General features: G+C 43.6%; 1 protein-coding gene across 2 annotated transcripts in view; it reads right to left on the bottom strand.

Moving 5' to 3' along the window:
• Positions 1–2509: 2509 nt before the first annotated feature.
• Positions 2510–14954, bottom strand: part of VXN (vexin) — a 31176-nt gene continuing 18731 nt past the window's right edge. The window contains exons 3-6 of one of the 2 annotated variants that reach the window (XM_061600400.1): positions 7400–7568; positions 6011–6072; positions 5288–5376; positions 2510–4577 (exon numbers count right to left, since the gene is read on the bottom strand). In XM_061600400.1, the coding sequence (XP_061456384.1) occupies positions 4391–4577; positions 5288–5376; positions 6011–6072; positions 7400–7568 (507 nt within the window). In that variant the 3' untranslated portion in view covers positions 2510–4390. The remainder of the gene's footprint in view (positions 4578–5287; positions 5377–6010; positions 6073–7399; positions 7569–14954) is intronic. The other variant, XM_061600410.1, reaches the window with a different exon arrangement.

Raw genomic sequence — 14954 nt, 5'->3', positions numbered from 1 at the left:
CCACTTGTCCAACCAACTTTTAATAAGGTGTAGTAAACTTTTTGCCAAGTTCCACTCAATTATGTTTTCATGCTTTTCCCACTCAGTGCCATCAGCTTGACTTTGTGAGGAGCTGAGCTTATGTGGAATATACTTCTCTTTTCCAGGGCTCATCCAGAAGACTGCAAAATGTGATACACGATTGCTTTGTGTTTTCATTATTTTTCGGTCATCCATATGATGTCGCGTGCTGTTGCGCTTTTTCACGGGTTAAATCCGCTCCTGGCAATACCGCAAAAAATGCGATTTGCCTTTTAAAATCAGGAATCATCCGCTGTGCCTTCAGGAGCTAGGATGCAATACGGCGGACTTTACAGCTGATGGGCGGTTCTTGGGCGTTTCCCCGTGCCCCTTCTCCTCATTCCAGCCAATCATGTATCTGCACTTTTGCGCATGTGCGTGAATAGGGGGGGAAGCCCAGGAAAATTGAACCAATCATCGCAATGGTGGGAGGGCTCTGCAACTACTGCGCAGATGCAAAATTCCAAGTTTATTTTTAGCCAGCCTGAGAACTGGGCGGCCGCTTTGGGTGAGATCTGCAATTGTGGTTGTGTGTAAAGCCCCCCTTTTCCTGGCTGGTCTCACTGAAGTGTGGCTGGTTGTTGCAGGGAGCCGCTCTTGGATCAGGCAGGGAATGTGGGTAAACAGCCCCGCTGCACTGAAGCCCATCCTGGAGATGCTGTAGACTGAATTTGGGACCCCCCTTTGGGGGGCCCTCCTCAAGGAGCTGCTTTTGGAAGGCAGCCAGGCTTTCTTGTGTTCTGTCTAATAAAAGAAACAAAAATGGAAGGGCAGGGAGCAGGAATCCCCCTTTGGGGGCCCCTCCTCGAGGAGCTGCTTTTGGAAGGCAGCCAAAAGAAGGGAGCCAGCAGTTTTGTCCCCTCACATCCTCTCTCCTGCTCCCTGATTGGTTCTAATCCAAATAAAATGAGTTATAATTGTGATGGGTAATAACAGAAGAAAACATGAATTGTCCTTGTGTGGACTTCAGTTAACAGCCAAAGGCGCTAACTGATTGCTTGTAAGTAGCAAGCAGCAAGGAACTCCTTTACAGCCACAGGGAAATTCAAACTTTTGCGCTCTAACGTTCAAGCGCATGCGTGATATTGTGCATTGCAAAGGGGGGGAGGAGCACGCGTCATTTTTTTGTGAACCAATTGGCTGATGGGGGTGGTTTTACAGGTGGGGCTTTGAAAAAGCGAAAAGAATGTACGGATCTTCCTGCTGCATGTGTGGGCACAAAAACACATATTTTTTAAATCAGAAAAAAGCGGGGGAGGGGAAAAGACAGTGAGGACTGTCAGATGGCAAACCGGATATGAAAAACATGGATTATCCCGCTCCGTTTGGATGAGCCCCCAGTCCTCTGATTGTTAGGTACCACTGTTGTATGTAATTATCATTGTACTTTTGGGCATTTATTTCCCATATCAGGGTAGTTTACATGTTTCTGCCTCTTTTTGCAGTCTGAGATATATCCATGTGGGAGTAATACCTTTATTTGGCCAGCCAAAATGTTACGAAATCATGTGAAAATTGAAGTAGGCTGTTCAGGTTGGGAGGAAATGTCTACTTTGAAAGGTAATATTTCAAAGTGTTTCAGGGTAGAGACACACTTACTGTTGTGCTGGTTCCAGTGCATCTCTACCTCTTTTTTCTCAAAACGGAGGCACACAATGCTAGTCAAACTCCACCCCTTTTTACTCTTAAAACCTTGTTGAATCAGCTCTAGTGCATTTTTTTAAAAAAATCAGCTTCAGGGAGGGTTCACTACTGATTGCTGGATCGACGCCTTTGTCTTCCGCGTGTGGCTGATAGATACACTTTGCTGCAGGCTTGCTGCAGGCTCAGGCAGAGACAGTGATTGGCCAATGCTTTGCTGTGGGCGGTCCTGAAAGGTCTGAAGGAAGCAGTGGGGAAGGGAGGTGTGGCCAGCAGAGGCCAGTGCCATTTCAAAACGCAGGCAGAACAACCTTTCTGGCGGCTTTTGAAGTGACTAGTGTGCACAGAGCCCTAGTGTGTTCGGTGAAGCTTGTTCCCATGCATATAGGCTTGCAGCCATAATGTGTAAACCAGACCTTGGTTAAGTCAAATTGTGATGACCAAAGACCTGAGGAAATGTTACTCAAAACATGTTTGGGACCTGTCCTTGTAAAAAGAAACATGAAAAAAGAAAGAAAAGAAAGGTGATAAAGGCCAACTTTGGATTATTGCATTTTCCTCTATTCCTGTTGTTTTTGTCTGAAAAGTGGGATGCTGGTGATGATATAATCATCAGATCATTATTCCCTGTAAATTCGTATAGAGCAGCTCTGCCACTGCCCCACACCAGCCTCATGGAACCATGTGCATGAAACAGACATCATTTATTTGGAACAATAAAACAAGTACTTGCTACATATATGAAAAAAATCATTAGTGTTAAGGAATATAAAATTAAATTGCCACATTCTTTTTGTAAACCTGTCACTGGATATCTCTGAGTTATAAATTAAATAAATTAGAAGAAAACACGTTTTAAAATACAGCAGTTGTTAGGTAAAATATACAATAATGTGCACTGCCCCACCTAAAAACTGTTTAAAGCCATTGTATCATATATAACCAAAAGCTAAGGTAGGGACTTCTGAACATGAGAGGTTTTCCTGCTAACTAGCCACTGATGCATTTTTCCCCACTGAATTTAGTTGATTTCCGGCAGCAGAGAGTTTTGGATGTGAGTGTACATCCATGACTGCACAGACTGGTTTTTGTCATTTTTAACTTTTTAAAAAAATCTGAGGAAAAACAAACAAACCTGGCCCTACTATTAGACCAGAGTAAGGCAGCTGCCTCAGCTGGAGGATGCTAGGGAGCAGTAGCGGCAGCCATTCGGCTGGTCGTTTCCATCCTCATGAACCAAGCAGTGCATTGTGATGGTTGCTGGTTGCTGGCCTGGGCTGTCTGTCTTACGTAGTTGCCTTCTTCCTATGCATCACAGACAGCAGCACTGAGAAAGGTCCTTGACCAAGCAAACAGGCAGCGAGGGCAGCCAGCCCAGGCTAGATAGTCTGCTAGGTACCATATATGTACATGCGTTGCTCTGCTCTCATGATGGATGATGACATTGCCACTGTGGCATTGCAGCATTTATTGGAGTTGGCAGCAAGCTAGTGCTAGTCATAGTCAGTTTATTTAGTACTAGGCAGAGCGGTGAGTGAATGTTGGAAGAGATAGCTGTGTGTATGCCACATAGGCTACCTTAAGTCTCCTAAGGTAGCCTGCTGCCCTCAGGAAGATGCTTTCCTGTCATCAGTGTTGATGTAAGATTCAACTGCCACCAGTGGCTTCTGTACTTGGAATGGGGGGGGGATAGGTAGAAGGGACACTATCTTGTCCTTTGCCTCAGGCAGTAAAATGTCTTGGGCCAGCCCTGGAAACTGGGCACAATTTAGAGCAACAGTTCTCAAAATGTGTTCTAAAGAACCCAAGAGTTTGTGGAGGTTTATAGCGTGTTATGTGTGTGTGTGAGAGAGAGAGAGGAGGAGGGCAGTTGAGAAGATCACGAATAGAAAACAAGGTTTTCGGAAAGGCAAATTGACCAACATCACTACTGAGCTTTCCCATATGCAACTGTAGGGGAGTGTTGAGCTTGTGACATGGCAGGAGTAGGGAGCCTGTGGTCCTCCAGATGTTGCTGGACTACAACTCCCATCATCCCTGATCATTAGCCATTCTGGGCTGATGGGAGCAAGAGTCCAGCAACAGCTGGAGGGCCACAGGTTCCATTATGATTGTCCAAGGATATACTCTCTGTTCAAATGCAACAGTAAGGCCTAATAGGTCTGGGCAGTGCATCGGGTGAACTGAATGTTTGCTCTATAATACTTCCCAGAATCCTCTGCAATGCTCAAGGGTTCCTCACCAAACAAGTTGATGCTGATTCTGAAAGTAGAGTCTGGAAATCACTGACTGAAAGAAATAATTTTCAGGAGTATCCTTGCATGACAAACTGCAGGACTTGTACTTGAAACGGCACAGTGTAGATGACATGAGACCTGTTGAGAGTAACCTCTCTATGCCTTTTCCTAACAAATCCAGATCCACCAGGATGGAATAAGAAATGTTGAGTCGATGCAGTAATCCCAGTCGAATCTATTAACAAGTTCACTCCATTTCAGAAATATGTGCAAAATACTTGACCTGAGTTGTTTGCATAGTACAAACAACAAATCTTTTTTTTCTCTGTGAATTCTGTAAGCGTTATTTCCTTGGATAAGTGAGCTGCACTACATCCATTATCAGGTAAATGTGATAGCATTTTGTCCTTTGTTCAAGGAACCTCTGCCTGCACAAGGAAGACTGAGGATTATCAGTCTGCCTCAAAGGCACTGTTTGTGGCCCCCAAATATTCTGACTTTTTTTTATGTTTGATCCATATCTTCTGCAGGAGGCTCAGTGTGCTATGCGAAGTGCCACCTGTCAAAGGTAAAGAGGCCTTAGTTCCTTGAGTTGGGCTTATGTCATCTTCAGTATTTTTCTGCAAGGGCCTTCCATGCCTATAGTAGAAAGTGGGAACAGATTCAACATGTCAGGGTTGAGTTCCTTCAGAATAATTATGTGATGTTCACCATTTTGTAAAATGATTTGCTGAGAGCAATTTTTCACCATTTTTATTTTCTATTTTGTCAAAATACTATTTCTTAATTAAAATGGAACGGTCTAAACACATTCTAAATACATCCATTAAAGCAGCCTTCCGGACAGCATCTGTTGTCCAGATGTTTTGGACAACAGCTCCAATCAACCCCAGCCAAATTAATTATTAATTGGCCCATAGAACAGTGCAATCCTATGCATGCCTAGTCAGAAGTAAGTCCTACTGAGTTTAATGGGACTTACACAGTAACTGTGTATAGGAATGCATCCTGCAAGGAACACAGAAAGGTGCCTTACACTTGGTCCATCTAGCTCAGTATTGTCTATAAACTTACTGGCTGGAGATTTGCAGAGTTTCAGACAAGGTCTTTCTGATGCTAGGGATTTCATATTGGACCTTGTTCATGCAAAACCTTCTCTTCTACTAGTCTTTGAACTCTCTGTCTTTTACTTATTTACAGCTAATATTTTACCCGTTAAAGGTCTCTCTTTTCAGTTGTCAGTGATCCTCATTCTGAGGCACATGCTATTGGTTCTTATAGACAGAGTCTTATGGCCCAAGTAATAGCTGCAGTGAGATTAGAGGAGAGTGTGATGGAAAGAAACTTACTCTTTTGCAACAACACCATCCCTCATTGCTGGTTCTGTGGCTCCAAGCCACTTTACATTGTGACGAGAGACTGGGGATGCCTGAGTCTGCTAAATTGTTGGGAAATGGGGAAAAAATAAAATGACCAGACGCAATTAAAAAAATAGAAAACAAGCATGGCTACTATACTTCTAATTATTTGGTAGAAAATGGAATTTAGACATAATATAAAGTTATCAGACATCAATGGCTGACCCTGTAGTTCATGCTTGAGCTGTTCATCCATAAAATACTATTTTAGTATATAGGTTCTCAGACGCTTTGGATTATTTTATAAGAAGAATGGTGTATAAACTTTAAAAATCGGTCAATAAATTGTGACAATAGTGTGGTGTACAGCTATGTCAATGAGCTCATAATCTTTAATACTGCTATCCTTCCATATAATTAATAGATTTGTAAGTACCTCTGAAAAGAATTTAACAAGGGATAATGCTTGTACTGTTGTCTGAGATTTTCTTTAGATTTTACAGTTTCTTTCTTTGTCCTTCATCAATACAATCTTAGCTTTTGATCTGCATTGAAGGAGGATCCAATCCATGTAAACAGGAAAACCTCTTTTATAAGAGGATTAAGGATGTTAAATGAATTGTTTCATGAAACACTCACAGGGCTTGTGACAATCATCATGATTCAGATTAAAGCTCACAAGAGGCAGCTGGCTTTATAATATGTGCTACTTACCAAAGTCTTGGCATCTGACTGGTTACTGCTGTAGCAGAATGACTTTTGTTTAGAAATTCCAGCTGCAAGACACAACAGAAAGTAGAACGTTTATTTAAAAATAAAAGTGGGTTAAATGTATAGGACAGAGAACTGTAATGTGGACAGTGCTACAATCCAGGTCATTTGCGTGTGTGTGTGTGTGTCTGAGGAATTAGAAACCAGAGTGTTTGGTTATGGGTCTGAAGCCATCAGGGAAGGACTTCAGAGCAGAAGTCCAGAGTCCCACTCAGCAGAATGAGCAAGAGAGCCCCAACCCCATTTTGAAGTCAGTGAAGTGCCATGCATGACAATCCAAAAAGGACATCTCTTATAAGACTATTAAGTCCAGAATCTAAAATTACCTAACTGCACTAATGAATGGCGATGGAAATTTGCTAACAGGGAAATGCAGGCTTTTCATGTCCCCTTTCTTGTTAAGAGATTTGGGGGGGGGGGTCGTCAAATCAATATTTCAAAGAAAAGCAACCTTAGTGATGTTGCTGTTTGATGGCGTGACGTCCGGAATAAAATATGTTTGTACTGTTGTGTGGAGATGAGGAACAACCATTATTTCCTGTGATACTCTGCCTTATACAGGCATGTTTGAACATTATATATTTCTTCTCCAATATTCCTTCTTAACATTCTTGCAGAGAAACGGTCTTCCATTTTGATTAAAGTGGGCAGTAGGATGATAAGCTCAGCTCTCTTTTCTGTAGGCTAATATATATCATATAGCATTGTTACCAGCAGTGGTGTAATTGCCCAGAGCCTCAGGGGGGTCTTAGACCCCTTATTTTTTTGGGAGCAGGGTTCCTATGTCTCCAGCGTTCTGTGAGTCAATCAGCATGAAAGGGGAGTGTGTTATCCACTGAGAAGAGTCCTCTAACATGCTTCCTTGTCCTTTTCTGCTGATTGGAGCCAATCAGAGTGAAGGGAAGTGAGTCAGCCACTTAGCTTTTCAGTAGCTTTTGTGCTTATTGGCTCCCAGGGATGTCTGTTGTTGTGGGAGAAGGCATTAAAAATATAATTTTCATCTCAACCCAGCAGCAAAAAAAGAGGGAGGGGCATGGCTGTGACTATCATGAAGGGACCCTGCACTTCTGAATTTGGCATTGCACTACTGGTTACCAGCATTGTTCATGTTCATTGTTCTTCTTTGATGTGCAAAACAATTATTTTCTGATCAACACTGGCTTTGTCAAATGGAAAAGTTTCATGCAAGAAAAAGGTTGCTCCTTCAGAAATGTCCTGCATTTCCTCATGCTGCCAACAATTAGTCTTCCCAGTACCAAAGAACTACTGTTTTTGCTGCAAGAAAAAATAGAGTTAGTAAGCCTGGGTAGTAAATGCATTGCTGGGGCTTACTGTGTGTTGCAGGACATTTGGTAAGACTAGAGAATAATCTTTGCTGCCTGTTCTGCACATGACTGAATCCCTGCCCATCTTCATCTTTACAGAAGGTTTGAATGAGATCACCTTGGTGCCATAGCAGCTCCTCTGTCCCTTGAAGACGATAGTCAGACACTGCTATCACCTACACAGAAGAGGTAAAACCACCTCATTACACAAGTGCTGTATGTAGATTCAGTGTTTAATTCTATGAATAAACTGTAGTTATGATAGCATAGGATTATCATTATATGCCCATAAAATAAAAGAATTATAATTTCTGTTAAATGTTGTTTATGGAAAGCTATAAATACTCTGATAACCAAAAAAAGGGAATCGCCTTATTTAAGCTCTGCTTATCTAAAAGGATTAAAGTCAACAAGGGTGCAATAAAAGGGCTGGAGAGAGGAACCTCTCCCTCTCCCCCTTCCCTGAAAAAGAGAAGATTTGTCTCCTTCAAAATGACCTATGATGAATCAGAGCTTGGAAAAGTTACTTTTTTGAACTACAACTCCCATCAGCCCCAGCCAACATGGCCACTGGACTGGGCTGATGGGAGTTGTAGTTCAAAAAAGTAACTTTTCCAAGCTCTGCCTTAGCTTGCATGTTCACTGAAGTAGGAATGATGGGACGGCACCAAATGCAAGAACAAGTATCCAGCGGATGTTTTGTTGTCCTAATGTGTTTTGAGTCTGTTGACTCTCTCAAGAGCCATCTCATTGTGGAAGATCATTTGGTTAGCTATTGAAAGGAGTTAAATCAGTTGCCCCTAAGGAACAGATTTGAAGCACCTTGGACCAAAAACAGAAATATAGACAACTACCTTATACCAGACCAGACCATTCATCCCTCTAGTCTCTAGCCAGCCTCTGACTGACAGTGGCTTTCCAGGGACCTCCATAGGCCCTGGAGATGCCAGGAGCTGAAACTGGGACTTTCAGCGTGCAAAAATATGTTCTACCAATTAGCAGTACCCTATCCTCTATGGAGCCTTTTAATATCTCACCTCTTTGTAAGCCAAAGGGCTCATATATGACTACCAATTGCCTTACTTTTTAATCTAGCTGGACTCCTTTGATCTACCCAAACTGAACAACTGTGTGGTGGTCATGGACCAGTTGTAAAAATTATATATATACTCCACACAAATTGACAGCTTCATAACGCATATCCTTCATTGTGAACATTAATGGAGAGACTGTATCATAAGGCTAGTTCACCATGGGGTCAATGAATCCTGCAGACATGCCTTTTGAGGGACCTTGAGACATACATTTTGCAGGAAGGATGATACCTCTTTTTCATTCTTTCTTCCAAATGGATTGTTATGCTACTGAATATCGACACTATTGTGTTCTAATGTTTGGGTTCCCAGGTTTAATCTTAATTTCATTACATAGTTTTCTAGCCTCGTAAAAAATAATATTTTTTATTATTTGTTTTATTATGTGTGGAGGAGGCCTTCAGGGACGTTATAGCTGTGTCCCACTCCAACGATGATAGCTCTCCTGCTATCATGGAGAACGATGGTCTCGGGGAAGGAGAGCATCCAGCTGAGGAAGAGGGAAACGATCCCTTAGAAGGGACCCATTGCTTGGGAGATGAGCAGCTATCCTCTCGTGCCGAGGATATATCTCCAGGGGGTGGAGGGATCCTTGTAGTGGGTGATTCGATCATTAGGAACATAGACAGTGGGGTGTGTGATGGGCGTGTAGACCGCAAGGTGTTTTGCCTGCCTGGTGCGAAGGTTGCGGATATCGCCCGTCGTTTAGATAGTTTGGTAGACAGTGCTGGGAAGGAGTCAGTGGTCGTGGTGCACGTTGGCACTAACGACATGGGGAAATGCAGCCGTGAGGTCCTGGAAGCAAAATTTAGGTTGCTAGGTAGGATGCTGAAAGCCAGGACCTCCAAGGTGGCTTTCTCTGAAATGCTACCGGTTCCACACGCAGGACCAGCCAGACAGGCCCAGCTTCGCAGTCTCAATGCGTGGATGAGACGATGGTGTCGGGTGGAAGGGTTTGGATTTGTTAGGCACTGGGGAACATTTTGGGACAAGCCGGGCCTGTACAAAAGGGACGGGCTCCACTTGAACCAGAATGGAACCAGACTGCTGGCACTTAAAATTAAAAAGGTAGCAGGGCAGCTTTTAAACTGACTGAGGGGGGAAACCCGACAGGAGCTGAGAAAGGTCCGGTTCGGAATAAACCTCCCCCCTGGGATAAAAACCAAAGAAATGATGAAATGTTAAAAGGGGTAGGCCTAGAAGTAGGCATTGTGAGAGCAGGGGCACAGGATCTAAATTCAGAAGAGCAAAATTACCACAGGCCTAACCACAAGTGCCAAAGACACTTGAAGAGAGACACTGCTTACAAATGCCTGTACGCTAATGCTAGGAGCCTCCGAACCAAGATGGGAGAACTGGAGTGCTTGGTCTTAGAGAAGAGCATTGATATAGTGAGCATAACCGAGACCTGGTGGAATGGAGAAAACCAGTGGGATACGGTTATTCCTGGATATAAACTATATCGGAAGGACAGGGAAGGACGTATTGGTGGCGGAGTCGCTCTATACATGAAAGAAGGCATTGAATCCAGCAAGCTCGAAACCCCAAAAGAGGCAGACTCCTCCACAGAATCGTTGTGGGTGGTGATACCGTGCCCCAGGAGGGACTTAATACTGGGAACGATCTATCGTCCCCCTGATCAAAATGCTCAGGGAGACCTTGTGATGAGATATGAAATTGAGGAAGCATCCAAACTAGGAAATGTGGTAGTAATGGGTGACTTCAACTACCCAAACATAGACTGGCTGCATATGTGTTCCAGTCATGACAAAGAAGCAAAGTTTCTAGATATTCTAAATGACTATTCCCTAGATCAGTTGGTCATGGAACCGACCAGAGGGATGGCAACCCTGGACTTAATCCTCAGTGGGGACCGGGACCTGGTGTGAGATGTAAGTGTTGTTGAACCGATTGGGAGCAGTGACCGCAGTGCTATTAAATTAAACATACATGTAACTGGCCAATTGCCACGAAAATCCAACACGGTCACATTTGACTTCAAAAGAGGAAACTTCACAAAAATGAGGGGATTGGTAAAAAGAAAGCTGAAAAACAAAGTCCAGAGGGTCACATCACTCGAAAATGCTTGGAAGTTGTTTAAAAACACTATATTAGAAGCTCAACTGGAGTGCATACCGCAGATCAGAAAAGGTACCGCCAGGGCCAAGAAGATGCCAGCATGGTTAACGAGCAAAGTCAAGGAAGCTCTTAGAGGCAAAAAGTCCTCCTTCAGAAAATGGAAGTCTTGTCCAAATGAAGAAAATAAAAAAGAACACAAACTCTGGCAAAAGAAATGCAAGAAGACAATAAGGGATGCTAAAAAAGAATTTGAGGAGCACATTGCTAAGAACATAAAAACCAACAACAAAAAATTCTATAAATACATTCAAAGCAGGAGACCATCTAGGGAGACAATTGGACCCTTGGATGATAAGGGAGTCAAAGGTGTACTAAAGAACGATAAGGAGATTGCAGAGAAGCTAAATGAATTCTTTGCATCTGTCTTCACAGTGGAAGATATAGGGCAGATCCCTGAACCTGAACTAACATTTGCAGGAAGGGATTCTGAGGAACTGAGACAAATAGTGGTAACGAGAGAGGAAGTTCTAAGCTTAATGGACAATATAAAAACTGACAAATCACCGGGCCCGGATGGCATCCACCCGAGAGTTCTCAAAGAACTCAAAGGTGAAATTGCTGATCTGCTAACTAAAATATGTAACTTGTCCCTCGGGTCCTCCTCCGTGCCTGAGGACTGGAAAGTGGCAAATGTAACGCCAATCTTCAAAAAGGGATCCAGAGGGGATCCCGGAAATTACAGGCCAGTTAGCTTAACTTCTGTCCCTGGAAAACTGGTAGAAAGTATTATTAAAGCTAGATTAACTAAGCACATAGAAGAACAAGCCTTGCTGAAGCAGAGCCAGCATGGCTTCTGCAAGGGAAAGTCCTGTCTCAGTAACCTATTAGAATTCTTTGAGAGTGTCAGCAAGCATATAGATAGAGGTGATCCAGTGGACATAGTGTACTTAGACTTTCAAAAAGCGTTTGACAAGGTACCTCACCAAAGGCTTCTGAGGAAGCTTAGCAGTCATGGAATAAGAGGAGAGGTCCTCTTGTGGATAAGGAATTGGTTAAGAAGCAGAAAGCAGAGAGTAGGAATAAACGGACAGTTCTCCCAATGGAGGGCTGTAGAAAGTGGAGTCCCTCAAGGATCGGTATTGGGACCTGTACTTTTCAACTTGTTCATTAATGACCTAGAATTAGGAGTGAGCAGTGAAGTGGCCAAGTTTGCTGACGACACTAAATTGTTCAGGGTTGTTAAAACAAAAAGGGATTGCGAAGAGCTCCAAAAAGACCTCTCCAAACTGAGTGAATGGGCAGAAAAATGGCAAATGCAATTCAATATAAACAAGTGTAAAATTATGCATATTGGAGCAAAAAATCTTAATTTCACATATACGCTCATGGGGTCTGAACTGGCGGTGACCGACCAGGAGAGAGACCTCGGGGTTGTAGTGGACAGCACGATGAAAATGTCGACCCAGTGTGCGGCAGCTGTGAAAAAGGCAAATTCCATGCTAGCGATAATTAGGAAAGGTATTGAAAATAAAACAGCCGATATCATAATGCCGTTGTATAAATCTATGGTGCGGCCGCATTTGGAATACTGTGTACAGTTCTGGTTGCCTCATCTCAGAAAGGATATTATAGAGTTGGAAAAGGTTCAGAAGAGGGCAACCAGAATGATCAAGGGGATGGAGCGACTCCCTTACGAGGAAAGGTTGCAGCATTGGGGGCTTTTTAGTTTAGAGAAAAGGCGGGTCAGAGGAGACATGATAGAAGTGTATAAAATTATGCATGGCATTGAGAAAGTGGATAGAGAAAAGTTCTTCTCCCTCTCTCATAATACTAGAACTCGTGGACATTCCAAGAAGCTGAATGTTGGAAGATTCAGGACAGACAAAAGGAAGTACTTCTTTACTCAGCGCATAGTTAAACTATGGAATTTGCTCCCACAAGATGCAGTAATGGCCACCAGCTTGGATGGCTTTAAAAGAAGATTAGACAAATTCATGGAGGACAGGGCTATCAATGGCTACTAGCCATGATGGCTGTGCTCTGCCACCCTAGTCAGAGGCAGCATGCTTCTGAAAACCAGTTGCCAGAAGCCTCAGGAGGGGAGAGTGTTCTTGCACTCGGGTCCTGCTTGCGGGCTTCCCCCAGGCACCTGGTAGGCCACTGTGAGAACAGGATGCTGGACTAGATGGGCCACTGGCCTGATCCAGCAGGCTCTTCTTATGTTCTTATGTTCTTAATATGCTACCAGATCCACTCAGATTTTATGTTTACATTCAGAAGTGTACTTTATTTAAAAAAAATTATTAAATTTAATGTTAAATATGTGAGTATGTGTTCAAAGTACAGCTGAAGTAGGTGTAATACATTTAATGGAACATGCAACCAAATTTAAATTACTGGAAAAATCTGTTACTAAGAGGAGGTATCAATTTGTGTATTAGGAATAGGTTTGGAAAATGTAATGACATTAACAATGGATGTATACAGTATACAATGTACTGAAGAACAGATATTATAGCACTAGAGCAGTATGGTTAATACTTGAATTCACTAATAGGCAAAGCCCTTGTGGTTTAAGAGTGTACCTATAGCCAACAGATATTTCTATCAAACTTTAAAAAGCAGGGATATTGGGCAGCTATAGTGAATGCACCAGGGGAGCAGGAGACCTGACCTCCTCTCTGAGATATTGTACTGCCCTACAAATTTGTAAAAATGCAAACACAATTTGGGTTGACTCACAGACTGCCAAAGGCCGGCCAGGTCGGGCCCTGGCTGAGGGCCCTGCGGTCCACAGGGTCCCTGAAGGGCCGCTCGTTAGGGTGGGGGAGTAGCACTCGACTTCCGTGATCCGCGGCAGGGTCCCTGCCACAGATTACAGGGAGGAAGCTGCCCGTCCACCTGCCCCCCCTTGCCTGCCCCCCTGCCCGCCTGCTCGCTTGCTCGCTCACTCACTCACTTGCCCACTCGCTCGGGCTTGATCTGGGGGAGGGGAGGAGGTGGGCAGGAAGGGGAGGGGGAGAGAAGGAAATTAGGTGGGTGGGCACTCGGCAGATGGGAAGCCTCTTTCCTTTCCAAAAGGAAAACGTTGTGAACAGTATCATTGCTTTTCACGGTTTCCCCCACCTTTTTATTCTACAGCCTCCCACTAATGTAGTCTCCCACCCAAATTTAAACAAAAGCTGTCTCTGGCCACATCCACACCAGACCTTTATTTCACTTTGGACAGTCATGGCTTCTCCCAAAGGATCCTGGGAAGTGTAGTTAGTGAAGGGTGCTGAGAGTTGCTACGAGATGCCCTGTTCCACTCACAGAGCTTCAATCAGAGCAGCTGACTGTTAAACCACTCTGGCCACTGGAGCTCTGTCAGGGGAATAGGAGTCTCCTCTCAGCACCCTTCGCAAACTATACTTCCCAAGATTCTCTGGGGAAAGCCATATCTGTCTCATGTGAAATCAAAGTCTGGTGTGGGTGTGGCCCCCTGATTAGGCAAGCCCAGCAGCTGTGAGTCTGACTTTTAGAACACTGACAGTTGGTTCTTACGGAGCATGCCTGACATTATCATTAAATTCAAGCCAAAATTTCTTAAATTAATTAAAAATCAGCCAGGCATTTTTTAAACTTTTAAACCGCAGAAGATGAAAGATGATGGTCAGAGTATGGGGCAAGGTCAGTGTCGGATTACAGGTACTCTGTGAACATGGCTGATTTTTAATTAATTTCAACAGATTATGAGAACTCTCAGAGAAAAAAGTCCAAAAGGGCTCTGAATTTTTTCTCTCTCTCTTTTTCCACTTTGAACTCTCGATTCTCTCTGACTGTTTTGTGTATCACCATAAAAATTGAGAGGGTTGTTAAGCAAGCGTTTCTGAGTTCAGGACTATAAGTTTTGTAAAGTTTGTTTTGAAATGAGTTTATGGGAAGTATCAGAATGGCATGGGGGGTATTTTCAATTTCACATTGCGGAATGCAAAAAATCCATGCTGACTATAGTAAACAGCCACTCTCGTGGTTGTATAATGTGGTTACTTCTCACTTTGCTCTATTAATATCTGAACCCTGTCCTATCCTGGATCTGGTCTAGTTTGGTTCCAAGGAGGAGCCCATGCAGCAAGGAAGGCCAGATGTTGGCAGCACAACCTGGAGACCTCAGAGTGAGCAACTTGCTCAGATTAGGATTGGAAGCAAACTCAGGCTTTTTGAACCTCTGCTGCTTGTCCTTGTGACGCCCTTCCCTGGCTCTCCCTGTCAGGTTCCTACCTGCTCGTGGTTACTGCCTGTCACTAGGCACCACCAGGGACTCCACCAGTCCGGACTGTCCTTTTTTATGGTTTCCCTCTCCGCTCTAGCATAGATCTCAACAGATCCCCCTGCTAGGCAGCACCACCA

This window comes from Rhineura floridana, chromosome 1 (assembly GCF_030035675.1).
Source record: "Rhineura floridana isolate rRhiFlo1 chromosome 1, rRhiFlo1.hap2, whole genome shotgun sequence".
Lineage (NCBI taxonomy): Eukaryota > Metazoa > Chordata > Lepidosauria > Squamata > Rhineuridae > Rhineura > Rhineura floridana.
The sequence above is the reverse complement of the archived record's forward strand: the minus strand, read 5'-3'. Positions and strand labels throughout refer to the sequence as shown.